Source organism: Dermochelys coriacea, chromosome 1 (assembly GCF_009764565.3).
Source record: "Dermochelys coriacea isolate rDerCor1 chromosome 1, rDerCor1.pri.v4, whole genome shotgun sequence".
NCBI lineage: Eukaryota > Metazoa > Chordata > Testudines > Dermochelyidae > Dermochelys > Dermochelys coriacea.
Window position 1 is genome coordinate 284,321,403 of NC_050068.2, and position 18,063 is coordinate 284,339,465.

Sequence of the window (18,063 nt, forward strand, 5' to 3'; positions counted from 1 at the left end):
AATAAATTTGTTAGTCTCTAAGGTGCCACAAGTACTCCTTTTCTTCTTGGTATTTGAGAGTGCCAATATTAAAATCCCACTTTCATGCATCCAGACTGGTCTTTCTAGGTGGGAAAGCATGGTCCAGTCTCCATGTCTGTTCAGTCCTTGTATCTCTGCTAACTGCCAGAAAGGTGCCAATTAATGTAAACTCTGGTATATCTCTGTGATGTGGACACTAAGAACTAACTGAAGGCACTAGACTATTGTTGGAGGGTGATTACTTCCAGTCAGACTTATGCTTTATTTGATCTAGAAACATACAGGTTGAAGGCTCTATACAAATCCCTTGATTTTGTCTTATCTAAAATGGTGGCCTTTGTATCAATACTTACAGTGTGAATGTCACCATGTTGAGTGTGATTGGGGTGGGGAGTAATGAGATGCAGATGAGCAACCATCCTCACAAATGTAACAAAAGTCTAAGAAAGTCTTGTAACAAAGTCTAAGAAACATTTGGTAACTAATCCCATTGTATTACGATTACATGAGGTTAACAGAGAGAAGGAAGGTTTCCACTGCAACCAGAGAGGGTGCCATTAAAATTCTTATCTGATAGAAAATGCCCAAGTCCCAAATGCTTTTCTTAACAAAGCCCTATATTTACTTGTCAGATTCAAAACCAGGTTTTCAGTCTCAGAGCTAGAGAGAAAGAAGATACAAGTGAACTTGAGTAGCTCAAATGGTGTAGAGATGGTATGATTCAAATTATGTTTGTAACTTTCCTTTTAATGACCATAAGACTTATGTACTAGGCAAATAGAAATGTAATAGAAGCCTTCTTCTCCATAAGTATTTCTCTCTTTACACCATGTATGCACCTGGTTGTGAAAGTTTATGAGAAATAAACTTTATGCTGAACATTTGCTCCAGTTTTGATCCATTTATCCAAATAAAGTGTTGCCATAATCCATCATGTGGAGAACAATATTGTGTGTAAAATATCATAGGTTGTCAGGTCTCAGAGCCTAAACTCTGGCATACTGATCAGAAGAGAGTGTAGTTTAGGACAAGGAAATTAAGCATGCAAAAAAGCTAACAATACAGCATGTAGATTTGGGATTGGCTGAAATGGGTGGCTTCAAGTTGCAAGATAAATAGTAATTAGCTTTCTTCCTCAGCCCTGCAGTGGGTTCTGTCTGACATACTCTTCCTCAGGAGTAAGAAACCTTTGAGGCTCTAATATCAGAACTTGAAACTGGTGCCTTTTACAAAAATCGGTGTTACATTAGCTTTCCTCCAGTCACCTGCTACAGAGTCTGATTGAAGTGATAGATCACATACCACAGATAGTAATTCTGCAGTTTCATATTTGAGTTTCTTCAGAACTCTTGGGTGAATGCCATCTAGTCCTGATGATGATTTATTACTGTTTGAGGTATTCAGAACAAACTGATAAATTAATCTGGGACAGTTCCCCAGATTTGTCACCTAAAAAGAATGGCTCAGGTTTGGGAATCTCTCTCACATCCTCTGCAGTGAAGACTGATGCAAAGAATTCATTTAGCTTCTCTGCAATGGCCTTGTCTTCCTTGAGTGCTCCTTTAGCATCTTGATCATCCAGTGGCCCCACTAATTGTTTGGCAGGCTTCCTGGTTCTGATGTACTTAAAAATGTTTTGCTGTCGGTTTTTGTGTCTTTAGGTAGTTGCTCCTCAAATTCTTTCTTGTCCTGTCTGCCTTATACTTTTATTTTTGACTTTTTCCAGAGTTTATGCTCCTTCCTATTTTCCTCAGTTGGATTTGACTTCAAATATTTTAAAGATGTCTTTTTGTCTCTAACTGCTACTTTTACTCTGTTGTTTAGCCATGGTGACATTTTTTTTTTGTTCCTCTTACTGTTTTGTTTGTTTGTTTTTTAATTTAGGATATACGTTTATTTGAGCCTCTATTATGTTGTTTTAAAATATTCTCCGTGAAGTTTGCAGGCATTTAACCTGTGTGAGTGTTCCTTTTAATTTCTATTTAACTAGTTTCCACATTTTTGTATAGTTCCTCTTTTTGAAGTAAAATGCTACTGTGGCAGGTTTCTTTGTCATGTTTCCCCCCCCAATGATGTTACATTTAATTACATTATGGTCATTATTATTGAGTGGTTCAGATGTGACCTGTCTCAGCTCAGTCTGGTGTATGATCCCACTCTTCCCTTGAGGGGTGGCCAAATAGTATTCTCTCTTCTGGTTGAAGTCTAAGTTATATGTGTCTTTCGTAGTCTTTGTTTATGTTGGCCCTTTTGGTTTTCTATATTCAGCATTTAATAAAACATGTATATATGATCTGGCATGATTTTCCTACAGTCACCACTCATTCTCCCCTTTCTGTCCTCTTTACCCCCCTCACTTTTCTCTGTATTTTGGTTCTAAAGATTCCCCTATCTGAGCTTGTCAAGCCCAGTCAGAGCTATAATTTGAATGAGACAGCCAGCCTGAGCAGCTATTGTTGCTAAAAGTTCTGTGAAAATCTCTGTAGAAATCTCTATAAGCACAAAATAAGGCATGCTTCAGAATAGATTGTAAACTGATTTTTTTTCTTCTGATCATTCTAAACTACTGGAAAAGATTGATCCCCATCTACTCACTCCTCTTTTGGTTTTAGAGTAGATAGCAAGCATAATTTCTCTTTAAAGATAATATTGGGTCCTTGGCATTTGAAATGAATGGAAATATATACTTTTAAAAATGTAACCTACAATAGAATGCACAGCCATCCCCCCTCCCATTTTAAAAGAATGTTAAGGTTTTACAAAGTCAAACACTCAAGGGTTAGGGAATGTCCGAGTTAAGGCTGCCTGGGCAATTAATTTGCCTTTCTTGTGCATGTGTATTACAATACCATGTTTAATGTTTAATCGGCGGCACTGCGATGGGTACCCGCATGGCCCCACAGTATGCCAACATTTTTATGGCTGACTTAGAACAACACTTCCTCAGCTCTCGTCTTCTAATGCCCCTACTCTACTTGCGCTACATTGATGACATCTTCATCATCTGGACCCCTGGAAAAGAAGCCCTTGAGGAATTCCACCATGATTTCAACAATTTCCATCCCACCATCAACCTCAGCCTGGACCAGTCCACACAAGAGATCCACTTCCTGGACACTACAGTGCTAATAAGCGATGGTCACATAAACACCACCCTATATCGGAATCCTACTGACCGCTATTCCTACCTACATGCCTCTAGCTTTCATCCAGATCATACCACACGATCCATTGTCTATAGCCAAGCTCTACGATATAACCGCATTTGCTCCAACCCCTCAAACACCTACAAGATCTCTATCATGCATTCTTACAACTACAATACCTACGTGCTGAAGTGAAGAGACAGATTGACAGAGCCAGAAGAGTACCCAGAAGTCACCTACTACAGGACAGGCCCTATAAAGAAAATAACAGAACGCCACTAGCCATCACCTTCAGCCCCCAGCTAAAACCTCTCCAACGCATCATGAAGGGTCTACAACCTATCCTGAAGGATGACCCATCACTCTCACAGATCTTGGGAGACAGGCCAGTCCTTGCTTACAGACAGCCCCCCAATCTGAAGCAAATACTCACCAGCAACCACACACCACACAACAGAACCACTAACCCAGGAACCTATCCTTGCAACAAAGCCCGTTGCCAACTCTGTCCACATATCTATTCAGGGGACACCATCATAGGGCCTAATCACATCAGCCACACTATCAGAGGCTCGTTCACCTGCGCATCTACCAATGTGATATATGCCATCATGTGCCAGCAATGCCCCTCTGTCATGTACATTGGTCAAACTGGACAGTCTCTACGTAAAAGAATGAATGGACACAAATCAGACGTCAAGAATTATAAAATTCAAAAACCAGTCGGAGAACACTTCAATCTCTCCAGTCACTCGATTACAGACCTGAGGGTGGCTATACTTCAACAAAAAAACTTCAAAAACAGACTCCAACGAGAGACTGCTGAATTGGAATTAATTTGCAAACTGGATACAATCAACTTAGGCTTGAATAGAGACTGGGAATGGATGAGTCATTACACAAAGTAAAACTATTTCCCCATGTTACTGCTCCCCCCCAGCCCACCCCACCCCCCACTGTTCCTCAGATGTTCTTATTAACTGCTGGAAATAGCCTACCTTGCTTGTCACCTTGAAAGGTTTTCCTCCTTCCCCCCCCCTGCTGCCGGTGATGGCTCATCTTAAGTGACCACTCTCCTTACAGTGTGTATGATAAAACCCATTGTTTCATGTTCTCTGTGTGTGTATATAAATCTCACCTCTGTATTTTCCAGCAAATGCATCCAATGAAGTGAGCTGTAGCTCACGAAAGCTTATGCTCAAATAAATTTGTTAGTCTCTAAGGTGCCACAAGTACTCCTTTTCTTTTTGCGAATACAGACTGACACAGCTGCTACTCTGAAACATGTTTAATTACATGATCACATAATATTTTTTCCACAGGTCCATTCTCCCCAACTCCCCTGGCTCTTCATCTGATCTCAATTTCTTTTACAGTTCCCATTCCCATGTCCCAACCTCCTCAGTTTCCCCACCCTACTCCCCATCTCCTTGCCTAATCTATCCCCCAGCTTCCAATCCTACTTTCTCCTCCAAGCTTCTTGTTCCAGTCTACTCCCTCAGCCCTCTTTCCCCTATTGTCTCCATTGCATTCAAGTCAGGGTGTTTTCTCCTCCTCGTGGCCTGGGGGCCAGAAAAGGCCATATTGAGAGTACAGGAGAGATAGCTTCTGTGCTTTCAGTTTCTGGTGCCACAGTGGTCCACAGCAGCCAGGAGAAGCAATTGTAGGAACAGCCCTGCTCAGGCACTACAGCCTGAGGCTGGAGCATACTCAGTACAGAGGGAATTTTTGGAAAATTCTCTGTCAAATGCAACCAAATCTTTACTGAGCCTGTGAGAATTGACATTTTCAGAGGCTTATAACTTGGTCAAATTTGGGCAGTTTTTCACAGGAACAGCAAAAGGAACATCCCTGACACCAGGGCAATTCTCTTGCCAATTTCAAGTTTCCATTCCAAAGAATGGAGGTACTAGAGGTTTTCAATGAAAAGGATGTATGGATTTTTGTAACATGGTCTAAACAACATATTTTCTCATAATCTTGCTTTTGGAAATGGCTGAATATTTTTTGGTGAAACTTTCCAAAAATATTCAACCCAAGGCAGATAATCAGGATGGGAAATTTCAGCCTGAATGGTTAAAATTTGGCAAAGTTACAGACAAGTGAAAATAGAGTCTAACAATGGGAAGTACTGGGCAATCATATCTAGAGAGAGCTATCAGCTCTCTGTATAACACATCAGAACATTTTCTCTAACGGATGACCTGCATTGATGAATTGACTGTTTACATCTAATATTTTTGGTACAAGAAATGTTGATGACTTCTTCAGAGGACATAGCCAATATTCTTAGTAGCATGTATGAATTTCGTGAACCACAGTCTCAAACCCCATTAGGATCAGCTCAACTTGTCAGACCTCTTTCAGAAATTGAGAACCGTGGGGGTGGAGGTATCTTTGACATTGGAACTTTGATATTCACACTCAGCAGGCAGGACTCTAGTTTTCAAGGCATAATGTAACTTTTTTTTATGAGTCATGATTATCCTGATGAACAGGTCCCCCGCCACCATATTTTTGTTCATCATGCAGTGTAAGGGTTGGCTATCACTCTCCACCTTGGGGATTGCGTCAGTTTAATGTTTCATGTATAATTGTATGTGAATCACTTTGGGGGGCCTTTGTAATTAATTATGCTATACAGTGTAAAAGTACAACGTAAAATGTATGATTGATGATTGTTTATTAGTAGAGCCCTACCAAATTCATGGTCCATTTTGGTCAATTTCACGGTCACAGTAAATTTCATGATTTCAGCTATTTAAATCTGAAATTTCATGATGTTGTAATTGTAGGGGTCCTGACCCAAAAAGGAATGTTGTGTGTGGGGGGTGGGGTGGGGTGGGGGGAAGGGTGTCGCAAGGTTATTGTAGGGGGGTTGTGGTACTGCTACCCTTACTTTTGTGCTGCTGCTAGTAGTGACGCTGCCTTCAAAGCTGGGCAGCTGGAGAGCCCAGCTCTGAAGGCAGAGCCACCACCAACAGCAGTACAGAAGTAGGGTGGCAATACACCATACTTCCTGCAGAGCTGGGCCTTCAGTCAGCAGCTGCCATTCTCCGGCCGCCCAGATCTGAAGACAGAAACGCAACGTAAAGGTGGCATGATATGGCATTGCCACCCTTACTTTTGCACTGCTGTGTGCAGGGCGCTGCCTTCAGAGCTGGGCACCTGGCCAACAGCTGCTGCTCTCTGGCCACTCAGCTCTGAAGGCAGCACACAAGTAAGGCTGGCAATACTGTGACCCTCCTAAAATAACCTTGCGACACCCCCCCGCCCCCCGCAACTCCCTAATGGGTCAGGACTCCCAGTTTGAGAAACTCTGGTCTCCCCTGTGAAATTTGTATAGTATAGGCTAAAAGCACTCAAAAGATGAGATTTCACAGTCCATGATGCATTTTTAATGGCTATGAATTTGGTAGGGCCCTACTTATTAATGTAAAGTACTTTATGGTTCTGATTTCCTTTTTCTTTCCTTTTCTTTGCAGTTCATTGCTTTTGCCTCTTTATTCTTCATCCTAGTTTCAATCACAACCTTTTGTTTGGAAACCCATGAGGCTTTCAATACTATTATAAACAAAACCGAGCATGCCATCAATGGCACAGAGGTGGTTCTACAGTATGAAATTGAGACTGATCCTGCTCTGACGTATGTGGAAGGAGTCTGCGTGGTGTGGTTTACATTTGAATTTTTAGTCCGTGTTGTTTTTTCACCCAGTAAACTTGAATTCATCAAAAACCTCTTGAATATCATTGACTTTGTGGCCATCCTGCCATTTTACCTAGAGGTGGGCCTGAGTGGGCTCTCCTCCAAAGCTGCTAAGGATGTGCTTGGCTTCCTCAGGGTGGTGAGGTTTGTGAGAATCCTGCGAATCTTCAAGCTCACCCGGCACTTTGTAGGCCTCAGAGTGCTGGGCCACACACTCCGAGCTAGCACCAATGAGTTTTTGCTGCTGATAATATTCCTGGCACTAGGTGTGTTGATATTTGCCACCATGATCTACTATGCTGAGCGAGTAGGGGCCCAGCCCAATGACCCATCTGCTAGTGAGCACACACAGTTCAAAAATATCCCCATTGGCTTCTGGTGGGCTGTGGTCACCATGACTACCCTTGGGTATGGGGACATGTATCCTCGGACTTGGTCAGGCATGTTAGTGGGGGCTCTGTGTGCTCTCGCTGGGGTGCTGACCATAGCCATGCCCGTGCCTGTCATTGTCAACAATTTCGGAATGTACTACTCCCTGGCAATGGCGAAGCAGAAACTTCCAAGAAAGAGGAAGAAGCACATCCCTCCTGCTCCGCAGGTGAGCTCCCCTACCTTTTGCAAGACAGACTTGAATATGGCCTGCAATAGCACACAGGGAGATGTCTGCCTGGGCAAAGACAACCGGCTGATGGAACACAACAGATCAGGTAGGACACAATCTCAAATGCATGTCTTCTAAATACTTTATAGACCACTATGTTTGGTAGATGTCAGAAAGCATTAAATCTTTCTGCAACTAAAAGATGTAGTTCCCTCCCCTCTCCCTTCACTCCAGTGTTTGCGTGTGTCAGTCTTGTAGATGGCAAAATAGTTACAATGACATTCCCAGGTCTGTGCATAGCTGGTCTATACAGTTTGCTTGCTATGTTGTGAATGCTTTTTCTGCTGATGACATCCACCATTTATTTTGCCTGTTGTTTGTTTCATTGTACTGATGTTCTTTTGTTTTCCTGCATGATTGTGACTATCTGAACAGCTACCATGTTCCACACCATTGAACTTCATGCTGTTCTGCTTAGTGTTTGTCTCTTGTGTCAGCTTTGCCTATGGCACATAGTGGCATATTATATAAGAAGCAATACAAGAGGAAGTAATTTAAAAGAAACAGGTCCTTCACCTTGTAAAGGACAGCACTCATCGGAAGAATATAGAAAGCTGGCTTCTAGCTTTTAGATTTCTTCCCATTCAGCACTCCAATTCCCTGCCAAGAAGTACTTCCCACATCTGTGTTATATGGGACATCACACTGTGTTTTTACTGTTGTGCTGATAATATGACAGATATTAAGTTGAAGTAAAGCTTCTTGGTAAAAAACTGAAAATGGCAATCATCAGCACCACTCAAGATGTCATTTCCCAGCACACACTGAATATCTTTTGAGATTAAAGAACAAAGTTAAGTAGCATTTAGTTTAATTACTATAGATTTGCAGTCACAAGTAGGACTGGTCAGAAAGCAAGAATTCCATTTTGCACAAAAGTTTGAACCCTAACCACTGGGTTTTAGAATTAGTCTGTCTCTCTCTCAATCTCTCTTGTTGGAACTGTTCCACTTTGTACAAATAATTAAATATTTATTGGGAAAAAGAGAGAGCCTTGTGGTTAAAGCACTCACATGCCATGCAGGAGACCCAGCTTCAAGTTCCTGATCTAAATTAGGCAGAGCAGGGTCTTAAACCAAGATCACCTGTATTCCCTGTGAGTGCCCTAACTATGTGGCTATTGAGTCTTCTGGAGTTGGGCTCTGTTCAGAAATTCCATCATGGACCTGAAAAACATTCCAGATGAAAGTTTAGTTGAAACCAACAAGTTTCTGAAAAAGTTTAGTTTTCAATGAATCAGCATTTTCTGGCAGGAAAAAAAAATCTCAAAAAAATCCTGACCAGTTCTAGTCACAAGGCATTTTTTTTTCAAATCTGTTAACTCTTATGCTGAACACAGTTGTATTGCAAAGCTCTCATATAAATCATTAGTCTCCTTTTGTAAAGTCAATAAGTAATAATAATGCAAAAACATGCCTTTCAGTGTTGCAGTACTGGATCTTGATCTTTAGAGGGAAGAAGCTGAAAATTGTGTCTGTGAAAAGTATCTTAATTCTGTTCTGACATTATACCACTGCTTAGTCTTAGGTTAAAAGAAGATCAATTAAAGAGAGAGTTCTCTCTTTGAGAGAGAACTCTGCGAAAGTTCTCAAGCAAAGGTAACACAGATTTTTTTTTAAATTCTAAAGATATCAAAAAAGGGAGATAAACTTTCAGATGACTGTGTGTCGTGGGTGGAATATGGTTAGTTTTACAGTGCTTGACTGATACACATTCTCAGACAGTATCTTCAAAGTGTTAATGACAGCAGCTTTTCTGTGTCATTGAGTCCTGCTAAAGGCATTCCAGAAGGGAGGAGGCTCTGTGTGACAGCACAAAGAGATAGTTTTAGCGAGTCTGCAGATTTATTTACAAGGTGTTATAATCCTTGAGGTTAGAGAAAAAAATCTTAGTGATCTATTTCTGGGTTTTTTTTCTGTCTCTCTCTCTCGGATAGCACCACCATTTGTGCTCCATATCTAGCTTCATTTCTTGTGTAGTTATTGGGATTATTGTGCATAACTTCAAAGTAGAATATTGCCATGTGTTGCCCCAATTCAGGAAAACACTTAAGCACATGGTTAAGTGCTTTCCTTAATAGGGATGGTTTCTTGAATTGGGTCCTGAAATGCTACATATTTCTTGTTTTAAAAAAGGGAAAGCAAAAGTGGGTGATGTAGAGAGTCTATTGCATGCTGAATCTTAACCACACTGACTAAGGACCACATTTAGCCCTGAGCTATATATGATTAAATGTAACTCCCATCAAAATCAATGTTAATTGTGCGTTTCAGGGCAGGCTTTGGCCCTAAACATTTCTCACTTAATTCCTGTCTCGAAAGTTCTTTTAAAAACTATTCAACAGCAAAATGGTCAACATGACTTCTTTTTTAATAAAGAAGATAGTCAAAGAGATGAACACAATATTAAAACAATTATGGCAGACTACTGTTGGAAAGGTTAGAGTCTATAAAGACATGTAATTCAGTAGAATAGCCTTTTATCTGATGGCATTTTATTTTATGTTAAGCTAGTCGAGCCTTAGGAGATATCTCAAATAGGGCTGAGACATTCAAAAGATGATTTGTTCTTGAATAAAATATTTACTTTTGCTCTTTTGCTGCATTTTGTAGTGATTAATGATGAACTGCAATTTTTTTCTTTATTCTTATCATGACATTATTACTGTTTTTTGTACTTGAGTGATGGGAATATCTGGCATTCAACATAAGCTCTTTGTGATGTCTCATTTCCTCATTCATTAATGTCTGTAAATGGGCATGGTGCTTTAACCAGTGTTATCAGGTGAAGACAGTGCAGGAAGTGAGCAGCCACTCTCACCTGGGGAAAGGCACCCACCAATCAGACGTTCTAGTACCAGAGACAAAAACAGAAGAGGGGGAACATGTTTCCTACTGACAACAGGTGATTACACGTGTGCTACTGATGGAGGGATCAGGAAAGGTATGGACTTCTTTCATTAGATCATAAAAGGTCACTCAGCAATGTACTTGTGAAAAGCAAGCTTCAAGTAAAATAAGATGTGAACAACTGTGCTATTAGGAAAGATTGTAAATCAGTTCAATGCTTTTTCTTTCTTTCTTTCTTTCTTTCTTTCTTTCTTTCTTTCTTTCTTTCTTTCTTTCTTTCTTTCTTTCTTTCTTTCTTTCTTTCAGTTTATCCTTTTCTGGTCCTTCCTTTTAGAAAACATTCTTTATTTTCCTCACTCCCCTACCCAAAAGTGCTTTGTGGTATATCTGACAGTCATTCTTCTTGTGTCTTCATTTGTCTGTACTCTACAAAAAAGACTGCAATGTAGCTCTTTCTCATTAAATCACTCATGTGCTTCTTTAAAAATCCCCTAAATCCTCCTGAAAGACAAGTGAATGATCCACTAACAATAGTTCACATTTAATACTTTTTTTAAAAGATAGCTACATTAATGCCATTTAAAGGGGTTGAAAAATTGAACAAGCCCAAAGGGTTTTGTATTGAGCACAGCAAAACCTATTCAATAAAGTTCTACTCAGCCATTTTGGAAGGTATTTGATTTGAAAGCCAAGTTTATGAATTCCCAAGGCAGTTTATCAGCATAGCAATATCATTAAAGACTGGAAGGTTATTCAGAAATGGAATGGTCTCCACCAGCCAGAATTGTGGTGCAGTGCAGTTAGGGTCTGATCCTGCGGGGTACTAAACACCTCCTATGTCTGATGTCTGATTGCTCAGCATTTTGTAGGCTCTTGCGTGGGATTTTCAAAAGTGTTCCACATTGGCCTCTTTCTACTGCCATTGACTTCATAGGAAGCAGAGTTAGGCCAAAGTTGGTCACTGCTGAAAATCTTGCCCTTAGGCCACATTCCAAAGCTCATATAAGTCAATTTGATTCTTTCGATTGACTTCACTAGGAACTGGATTGGGCCATTAGTGAATTGCAATAATGTGATGGTTTTCAATAACTACACAGGATGCAAATCTCTGAACTGTTATGTGCTACTGCTATCAGAATTCACCATCGGTATGTTTGCAACTGGATCTGATTAAAAAAAAAAAGATTTTTGAAACTTAGAAAATTCTTTTGCTGCAAGTTTTCTACGAGCTCTTTCCACAACAAACGTATCTGTCCCAACTGCTTGTTTCATCCAGCCAACTGATGAAAAGAGTTTAGCTCTAACTTCTGTTGGTCATTCTACTAGCCACAATGGGACACTTTTTAAAAAAATCAAAAGATCTGAGATCTGTACGCAGAAATGTGAATGTAAGTGTGCACAGCTGCATTTCTGTGCATAACTACAATTGGAGAATAATATGATTATTCATTAATGCGTGGTAATAACACAAGCAATTGCAGTGATATCATATGCAGGTGTAGGTATTTAACTGTATATTTTTTGCTCACAGATCCTAGGCCTCTGCCCATTGAGAATTAGAATCTGTAATATGTACTAGATATTTACAATTCTTCAAGAAATTCCTATTTAAGCCCAGTCTGGCGAGGTACAGAGGAACTCATGCAAAGTGCTTATTACCCTTAACTCCTAATTAGTCTGCACCTAGCAAGATCAAGTGTATAATTTCAATTAGACATTTCAGTGCAACAACATGACATTGGTTACTGTTAACTTGGTAAAAAACACAACTAGAACAGGTCAGAAAAACCAAACTTTTCTCTGCAATAAATTTCAAATGAAAATTCTTGGTTCAAAAATTTTCATCTGAAAAATGTGGGGTTTTCTTTGGGAAGTTTCAAGCTGATACCAACAAAAAAAAATTGTTTTGATATAGCTTAAAATATTTTCTTTCAATTTTTTTTGAAACAAAAAAATTTTAAATTTGAAAATTAGATATAAAAATGTTTCAGAATTTCCCCAGGAAATCTGAATTATGTTATTGATATTGACATTTTCTCATGGAAAATAATTGGTTCCAATGTTTCCACCATATTCTTTGGTAGGAATATTTTCTATCTGTAAAATTTTGACTGTCTCTAGCCATAAGAAGAAAAGGAGGACTTGTGGCACCTTAGAGTCTAACAAATTTATTTGAGCATAAGCTTTCCTGAGCTCATGAGCTGTAGCTTACGAAAGCTTATACTCAGATACATTTGTTAGTCTTAAGGTTCCACAAGTCCTCCTTTTCTTTTTGCAGATACAGACTAACACAGCCGCTACTCTGAAATCTAGCCATAAGCTTCACTATAAGCAAAATACTTTGACCATTGGGACTGAAGTTTATTCAACACAGATTGTTACTTCATAATCTGAAAGCACTCTCAGGATATCATCAAAATAATTTGAATATTTGAAATTTAATTCACACATTAAATGCCAAAGTTTTGCATTTTTTTATTTTGAGTTTTAATGCTTTTTCCTTTCATTGAAGACTCTCACTGACTTCAATGGGTTTTGGATCAAACTCTTAGCCCCTGCTTCCACCCATCCTGTGTATTTTTTCCCCACTCTTCAGATCTCATTCTTTTTGTCATAGTATCCTTGCGTTCCCCCAACTATCAGCTCTCCTTTGCTTTTGCCATTTAAAAAAGGGGAAAGAAAACATAACAAAATATTGTCTTTTTAAGTTGAGTAAAAGACATCAACTAATTTCCTTTGAACCTCTCCATCTTCCCATATTGCCAAGAATATGTTTCCAAGGGATTTGGACAAATATGAAGAAAAATAGATTTTTTTCTCAAGCTATCTCTTTCTAATCTGTGCAAATATCAATAGAAGCCCCTAAAATGAATTTGAAATAAACTGGAGGTTTGTGAAGCATCTCAATCCAACCTGCCCTTGCAGTCTGGATATAACACTATACAATGTATTAGCAGACTTTGGATTATAGATTTGCTTATAGCAAATGTTCTCAGTAAAACAGTCAAGAAATTTTGAGATTGGGAAAATATTAATTATAATTTTTATTATGTATTATTTGTTTGTGTCCAATATGGTTCACAATGTGCTAGGCCCTGTGCAAACACAAAAGAAGACAGTTTCTGCCTTAAAGAACATGTATTTTGGAGATACCCTAGCACATAAGACCAGATTTTCCTAAAACTGCTCATCATCTCTTCCCAAATATGATATAAATACCACCAAACTTATCCTATATAGATGATGAACAAGTAACTGCTCATCTGTATTTTCATCTACACATTTAATATTCTTCAGCAAGAATCTCATGATTTCATTGCATGTACCTTATATGCAAATGCCCCATCTTGCAAACTGCTTAGATATCTGCTTAGCTTTAAGACAATAAGTAGCATCACTGAGGACAATAGGACTATTTGTGTTTACAGTGAACATGCACATAAGTATTCTCAGGTTTAGGGCTCACATCTTTTAGTATAAGGCAAAATTTGAAGTAGAATGTGGGAGGAATCATCCTGAAGTGTTTGCACTTTGTGGTATTCTTCTGGATCCTATCCCTGAGTGTTTCTATACAAACCAATGGGGTTAACCCATTGCTTCATGGGTAGGATTATTCGGGTTTTATTGTGTAACATTAGTAATGTGGACTCCCTCTATTTGAGTTCTAAGACAGTGAGACAATGATGAGCAATGTTTTCTGGTGATTTAAAAGCACAGACTCTACTAAATTCAGACATATCTATACGCAGCATGAAGTGGGTAGATTGAGTTGACAGTACATGTGAACAGAAATGTTTGCAAGTGCAATGTTCCATCCAAATTGTGAGAGTTTTTAGACGTGACTACCCGATTTCAGAATTAATTTTTCATCACGTTAGGCTTATGAGCAGTCATGTTGTGCTTTTCATTAGAATCAGTTAAATAAGGACTGCAAATATTGTGATTTAACTTTGCAAATGAGAAAGAAATTGCAAATTTGCAAATATAGCTATCTTATTATACTTTTATATTCGATGCAAAATCTGAGCCTTAACATTCCTGGAGATAGAGCTTCTTTACAACCACCTCATTTCATCCTCTACATCAATAACTATAAAATTACTTTATATAACTATATAATTTTCTGTAATTTTAAGGAAAATCTGCTCATATTAGAAAATGGATTTAACATGGATTATATCTTTCTAACACTTTTTTACAATCTGTTCTTTTAAAGATCTTGAGTATATTACCCAGATGATACAATCTACAGCAATCGGTCAATAGTACTCTGTGAATGACCAGATCATTACTTGATTTGCACTCAGTTGAACCCTACTAAAACCAATGGAGATGTGCTGAAAAATAGGTCTAAAAGTATGTAGCACATATGATTTGTGATGGCTTTGTTTAATCTCACTGGAAAGGACAGCTACATTAAGATCCCTTTTTTCTTTTCTTTTTTTCCCCTTTTGTCTCAGCATTGAGCTCTTTGAAGACAAAGTCCCTTGAACCCAAAATAGTACATTTGATTACATTGCATTGTATTGTTTGTCTTTGTCTATTTTCTGGCTGAATTCAACTGATGTCTGTGCATTTTCTCATAAAAGGATATGAAAAATCCCGAAGCTTAAACAACATAGCTGGCTTGGCAGGCAATGCTCTGAGACTGTCTCCAGTAACATCACCCTACAGCTCACCTTGTCCTCTAAGACGCTCTCGATCTCCCATCCCATCTATCTTGTAAACCAGATGGCATCAATCGGCTACATAGCATTAATTCAAATACTGTTTACCACATTGTGGAAATAAATGTAGCATTAACTGTAGGCTCCATAAAGACAGTATAAATTCTGCATGATATAAATGTCAGTAGTAAGAAATGCCACTTGGGTACCTGACGATTCTTATCTTGGCTTTTAAGATTGTCTAAAGTAGTGCTTCTCCTTTTATCTACTATATTGTCCTACTTTACCATAGCAATAAAAGGACAGCTAGTAGACTCCATTGGCCAGTATATTCAATAAATAAGTGTATTTTCAGGGAGATATATTAAAAACAATGTGCTTCCAAATGATAATCAATCACACCATTGGACCTTCATTACTTGTGACTCTAACCCATTCTGAAGATGTCTGGAATCTTGTCTTTGTCACACACAATGTGATTTTGGGCTGTTCATTTGCATGGACCATACTGTCTCCATCACCTGACAGCAGTGTTGCAGATTACTGGGACCATAGATGGCTCTGGATGTGTGTTCTTGCATTGTACCATCCTGCTGAAATGAAAGCACTGATGAAACGGTCTGTATGTGGGATTGTTTTTTGTTGTTTAACCTTTTTAATTTATTTAAATTATTTGTTTTTAAATGGTTTGATTTCTTGATTAACTTTGGTACTAGATTGTTGTATCAGAGTTCTGAATGTTTCCGGTTGTTTGCACACAGATAACTACAAAGAGGTTGTCATTACTGGTTACACGCAAGCTGAGGCCAGATCTCTTTCTTAATGGCTTGGGGAAGGCACAAAACATGAAAGAAAGGTAAACACCATCCAGGCTTGCAGTCTTAAGCTAGCAAGTGCTGCTTGGTACTGTAGTCATTTTTCTACTCCAGGGTTCTTCAACATTTTCAGAGGCAGAGTGCCATGTAAAAGCAAGGAGATTATTACTTTTATCTGTACAAATAGGAGGGCAATAGTTCTCAAAAGGGGTTTGACCAGCCTTAAATATGATTCATGAGCTTCATAAATTTCTTCAGTCAGTGTTTTTTTTTTGAGGTGCTTTGTTCTATATGTTGTTTCGTCTGTCTGTTTTGCTACGTGTCTGCTGTATTCTTCATCTGTCTCCATAAAGCACAGAAGTACCTTTAAAATGTCCCTGTCTTTTAAGATAAACTGTTGAGTACATTTTCTCCTTTCCCCCCTTATTGGTACAGACTATACATTTCAAGTGTAAGTTAATATTCTTTAGCCTACCTAATGTGGAAACTTTGAAGATATTTGAAACGTGGGATTTAGCAATGATTTTGCCATTCTAACTGGTTGTCTATTGCAGCCACATCAATCCCACCACCTAGCAACCAACATTCATTACTGTATTCAAACTGTATCCCCTCCAGTGGCTTTTTCTTTCAATTTAAAAAGCAAGAACCTGTTTATGCAACAGTACAAGTTCAATAGTAGATTTGATGTTTTTGGCTGGTGAGGAAAAAAACACCCAGCAACATAGTCTTATGGAAGAAGGGGGGAAAAAAAGCTAAACCAAGTCTTAAGAGATCCTTGAGATTGTTGAATAATCCCTGACTGTCATATGTTTTATTTTTCTTGTTAGGATGAGAAATAACTTTTATTGTTGACCATGTAACATGTTCTTCTGTATATAGCCTAGCCCTACAGCATGACCTGCATGTCAAACTTCTTGTACTATAATATCTTTATCAAAGTATACATTTCTGATATTTAGAGATGTACATTGATTTAATTTTGATAAAACATTGCCAATAGAGAAAGATAATTGCAAACAGCTTTTTAGCGAAGAAATTAATATAATATCTGGTGCTGCTGTTATATTGACTACAGTGTTGTACAGAATTTATCATGGATTTTTGACTGCTGAAAAAGGGACAATGGAATTTAGCCATACCAAGGACTGTACTGGAAAGAGACTACTGCTGCTGAATGGGCCATGATAAACAACTCATGCATTGAACAGGTCATTGCGCTGTCACACGGGAAGTAGAGATTATTATGAAGATGAAGGACTGATTTCAATTGCTGCTGCCAGTGGAAGAGGTGACTAGTCACTGTTGATGAGTCAGCTGTAAATACAATGTGTGTGCATGGAATATCAGCTTTTGCCATCTATGTCAGAGGAAGCTAAATTCAAAGTCATCAGATCTCAGATTCTGTGCAAAGGACCACATGCCTCTCTCTGTGAATTCTTCCTGGTTCCTGCAGTATGGTCGTGCAGTGGCTCATGCAAAGGCACACACTTATAACGATAAACGATAGTGATGTAAACTACATCTGTCTTCACTTCCCTCATAAAAAAGGTATTTTTTTTTGCAAAGGTCATGACCGCGGACAGAGTGGGTTTTGCTACAAGTCCTTGCTTTCTCAGTTTGCCATATCTATATTTTTATGAATTCCAGTGTACATGCCAATTTTTGTTTACTTTTCACTTTGATAAGAGAAATGTGACTGCAGACAAACATCACAGACTTTGTTCACAGTACACAGTCTTTTTTCATTGTTACCTCGGACTATAAGTATTATGAAAAATAAAATTCTGGCAGCAAGAATATTTGTTTTTTTTTTAATTCAAACTATCACAGAAGGAACATCAGTAAATATAAAATATGTATTAAAATTATATCCTAAAATGTATATTTTGCATAAGAGAGATATTCTTTGATCAATTACTTTTTGTGAGTTTTGTGGTAAATTGATCTAGTCTATTTTATGTCTTTGATGCATTGTAGTTGGTACAGTGTGTTAATTATGTTCTCCCCATCCTATTTAATGAGAATTTCTCCAGAATCTGTTTGTCATCCTGGTATCCTGAATGTAGGGACTATCCCAGTTGTGAAACTCTGTATCGTGGAACTTTTGTGAACATGTCAAGGTGCATGCACAATCCTGGTGGAAACTAATAGAAATGTAACTAACTGAAATGGAGAATAAAAGGCAAATGATTTGG

At 38.6% G+C, this 18,063-nt stretch overlaps 1 protein-coding gene across 10 annotated transcripts in view; it reads left to right on the forward strand.

Moving 5' to 3' along the window:
• Positions 1 to 18,063, forward strand: part of KCNC2 (potassium voltage-gated channel subfamily C member 2) — a 144,046-nt gene extending 125,983 nt beyond the window's left edge. For 2 of the 10 annotated variants that reach the window (XM_043493219.1, XM_043493213.1), the window contains exons 3-5: positions 6,653 to 7,580; positions 10,310 to 10,477; positions 14,973 to 18,063. In XM_043493219.1, coding sequence (XP_043349154.1) covers positions 6,653 to 7,580; positions 10,310 to 10,477; positions 14,973 to 15,109 — 1,233 coding nt within the window. In that variant the 3' untranslated portion in view covers positions 15,110 to 18,063. Of the gene's footprint in view, positions 1 to 6,652; positions 7,581 to 9,055; positions 9,133 to 10,309; positions 10,483 to 14,972 lie in introns of those variants that run through there. The other 8 variants (XR_005290560.2, XM_038386906.2, XR_006274529.1 and 5 more) reach the window with 8 other exon arrangements.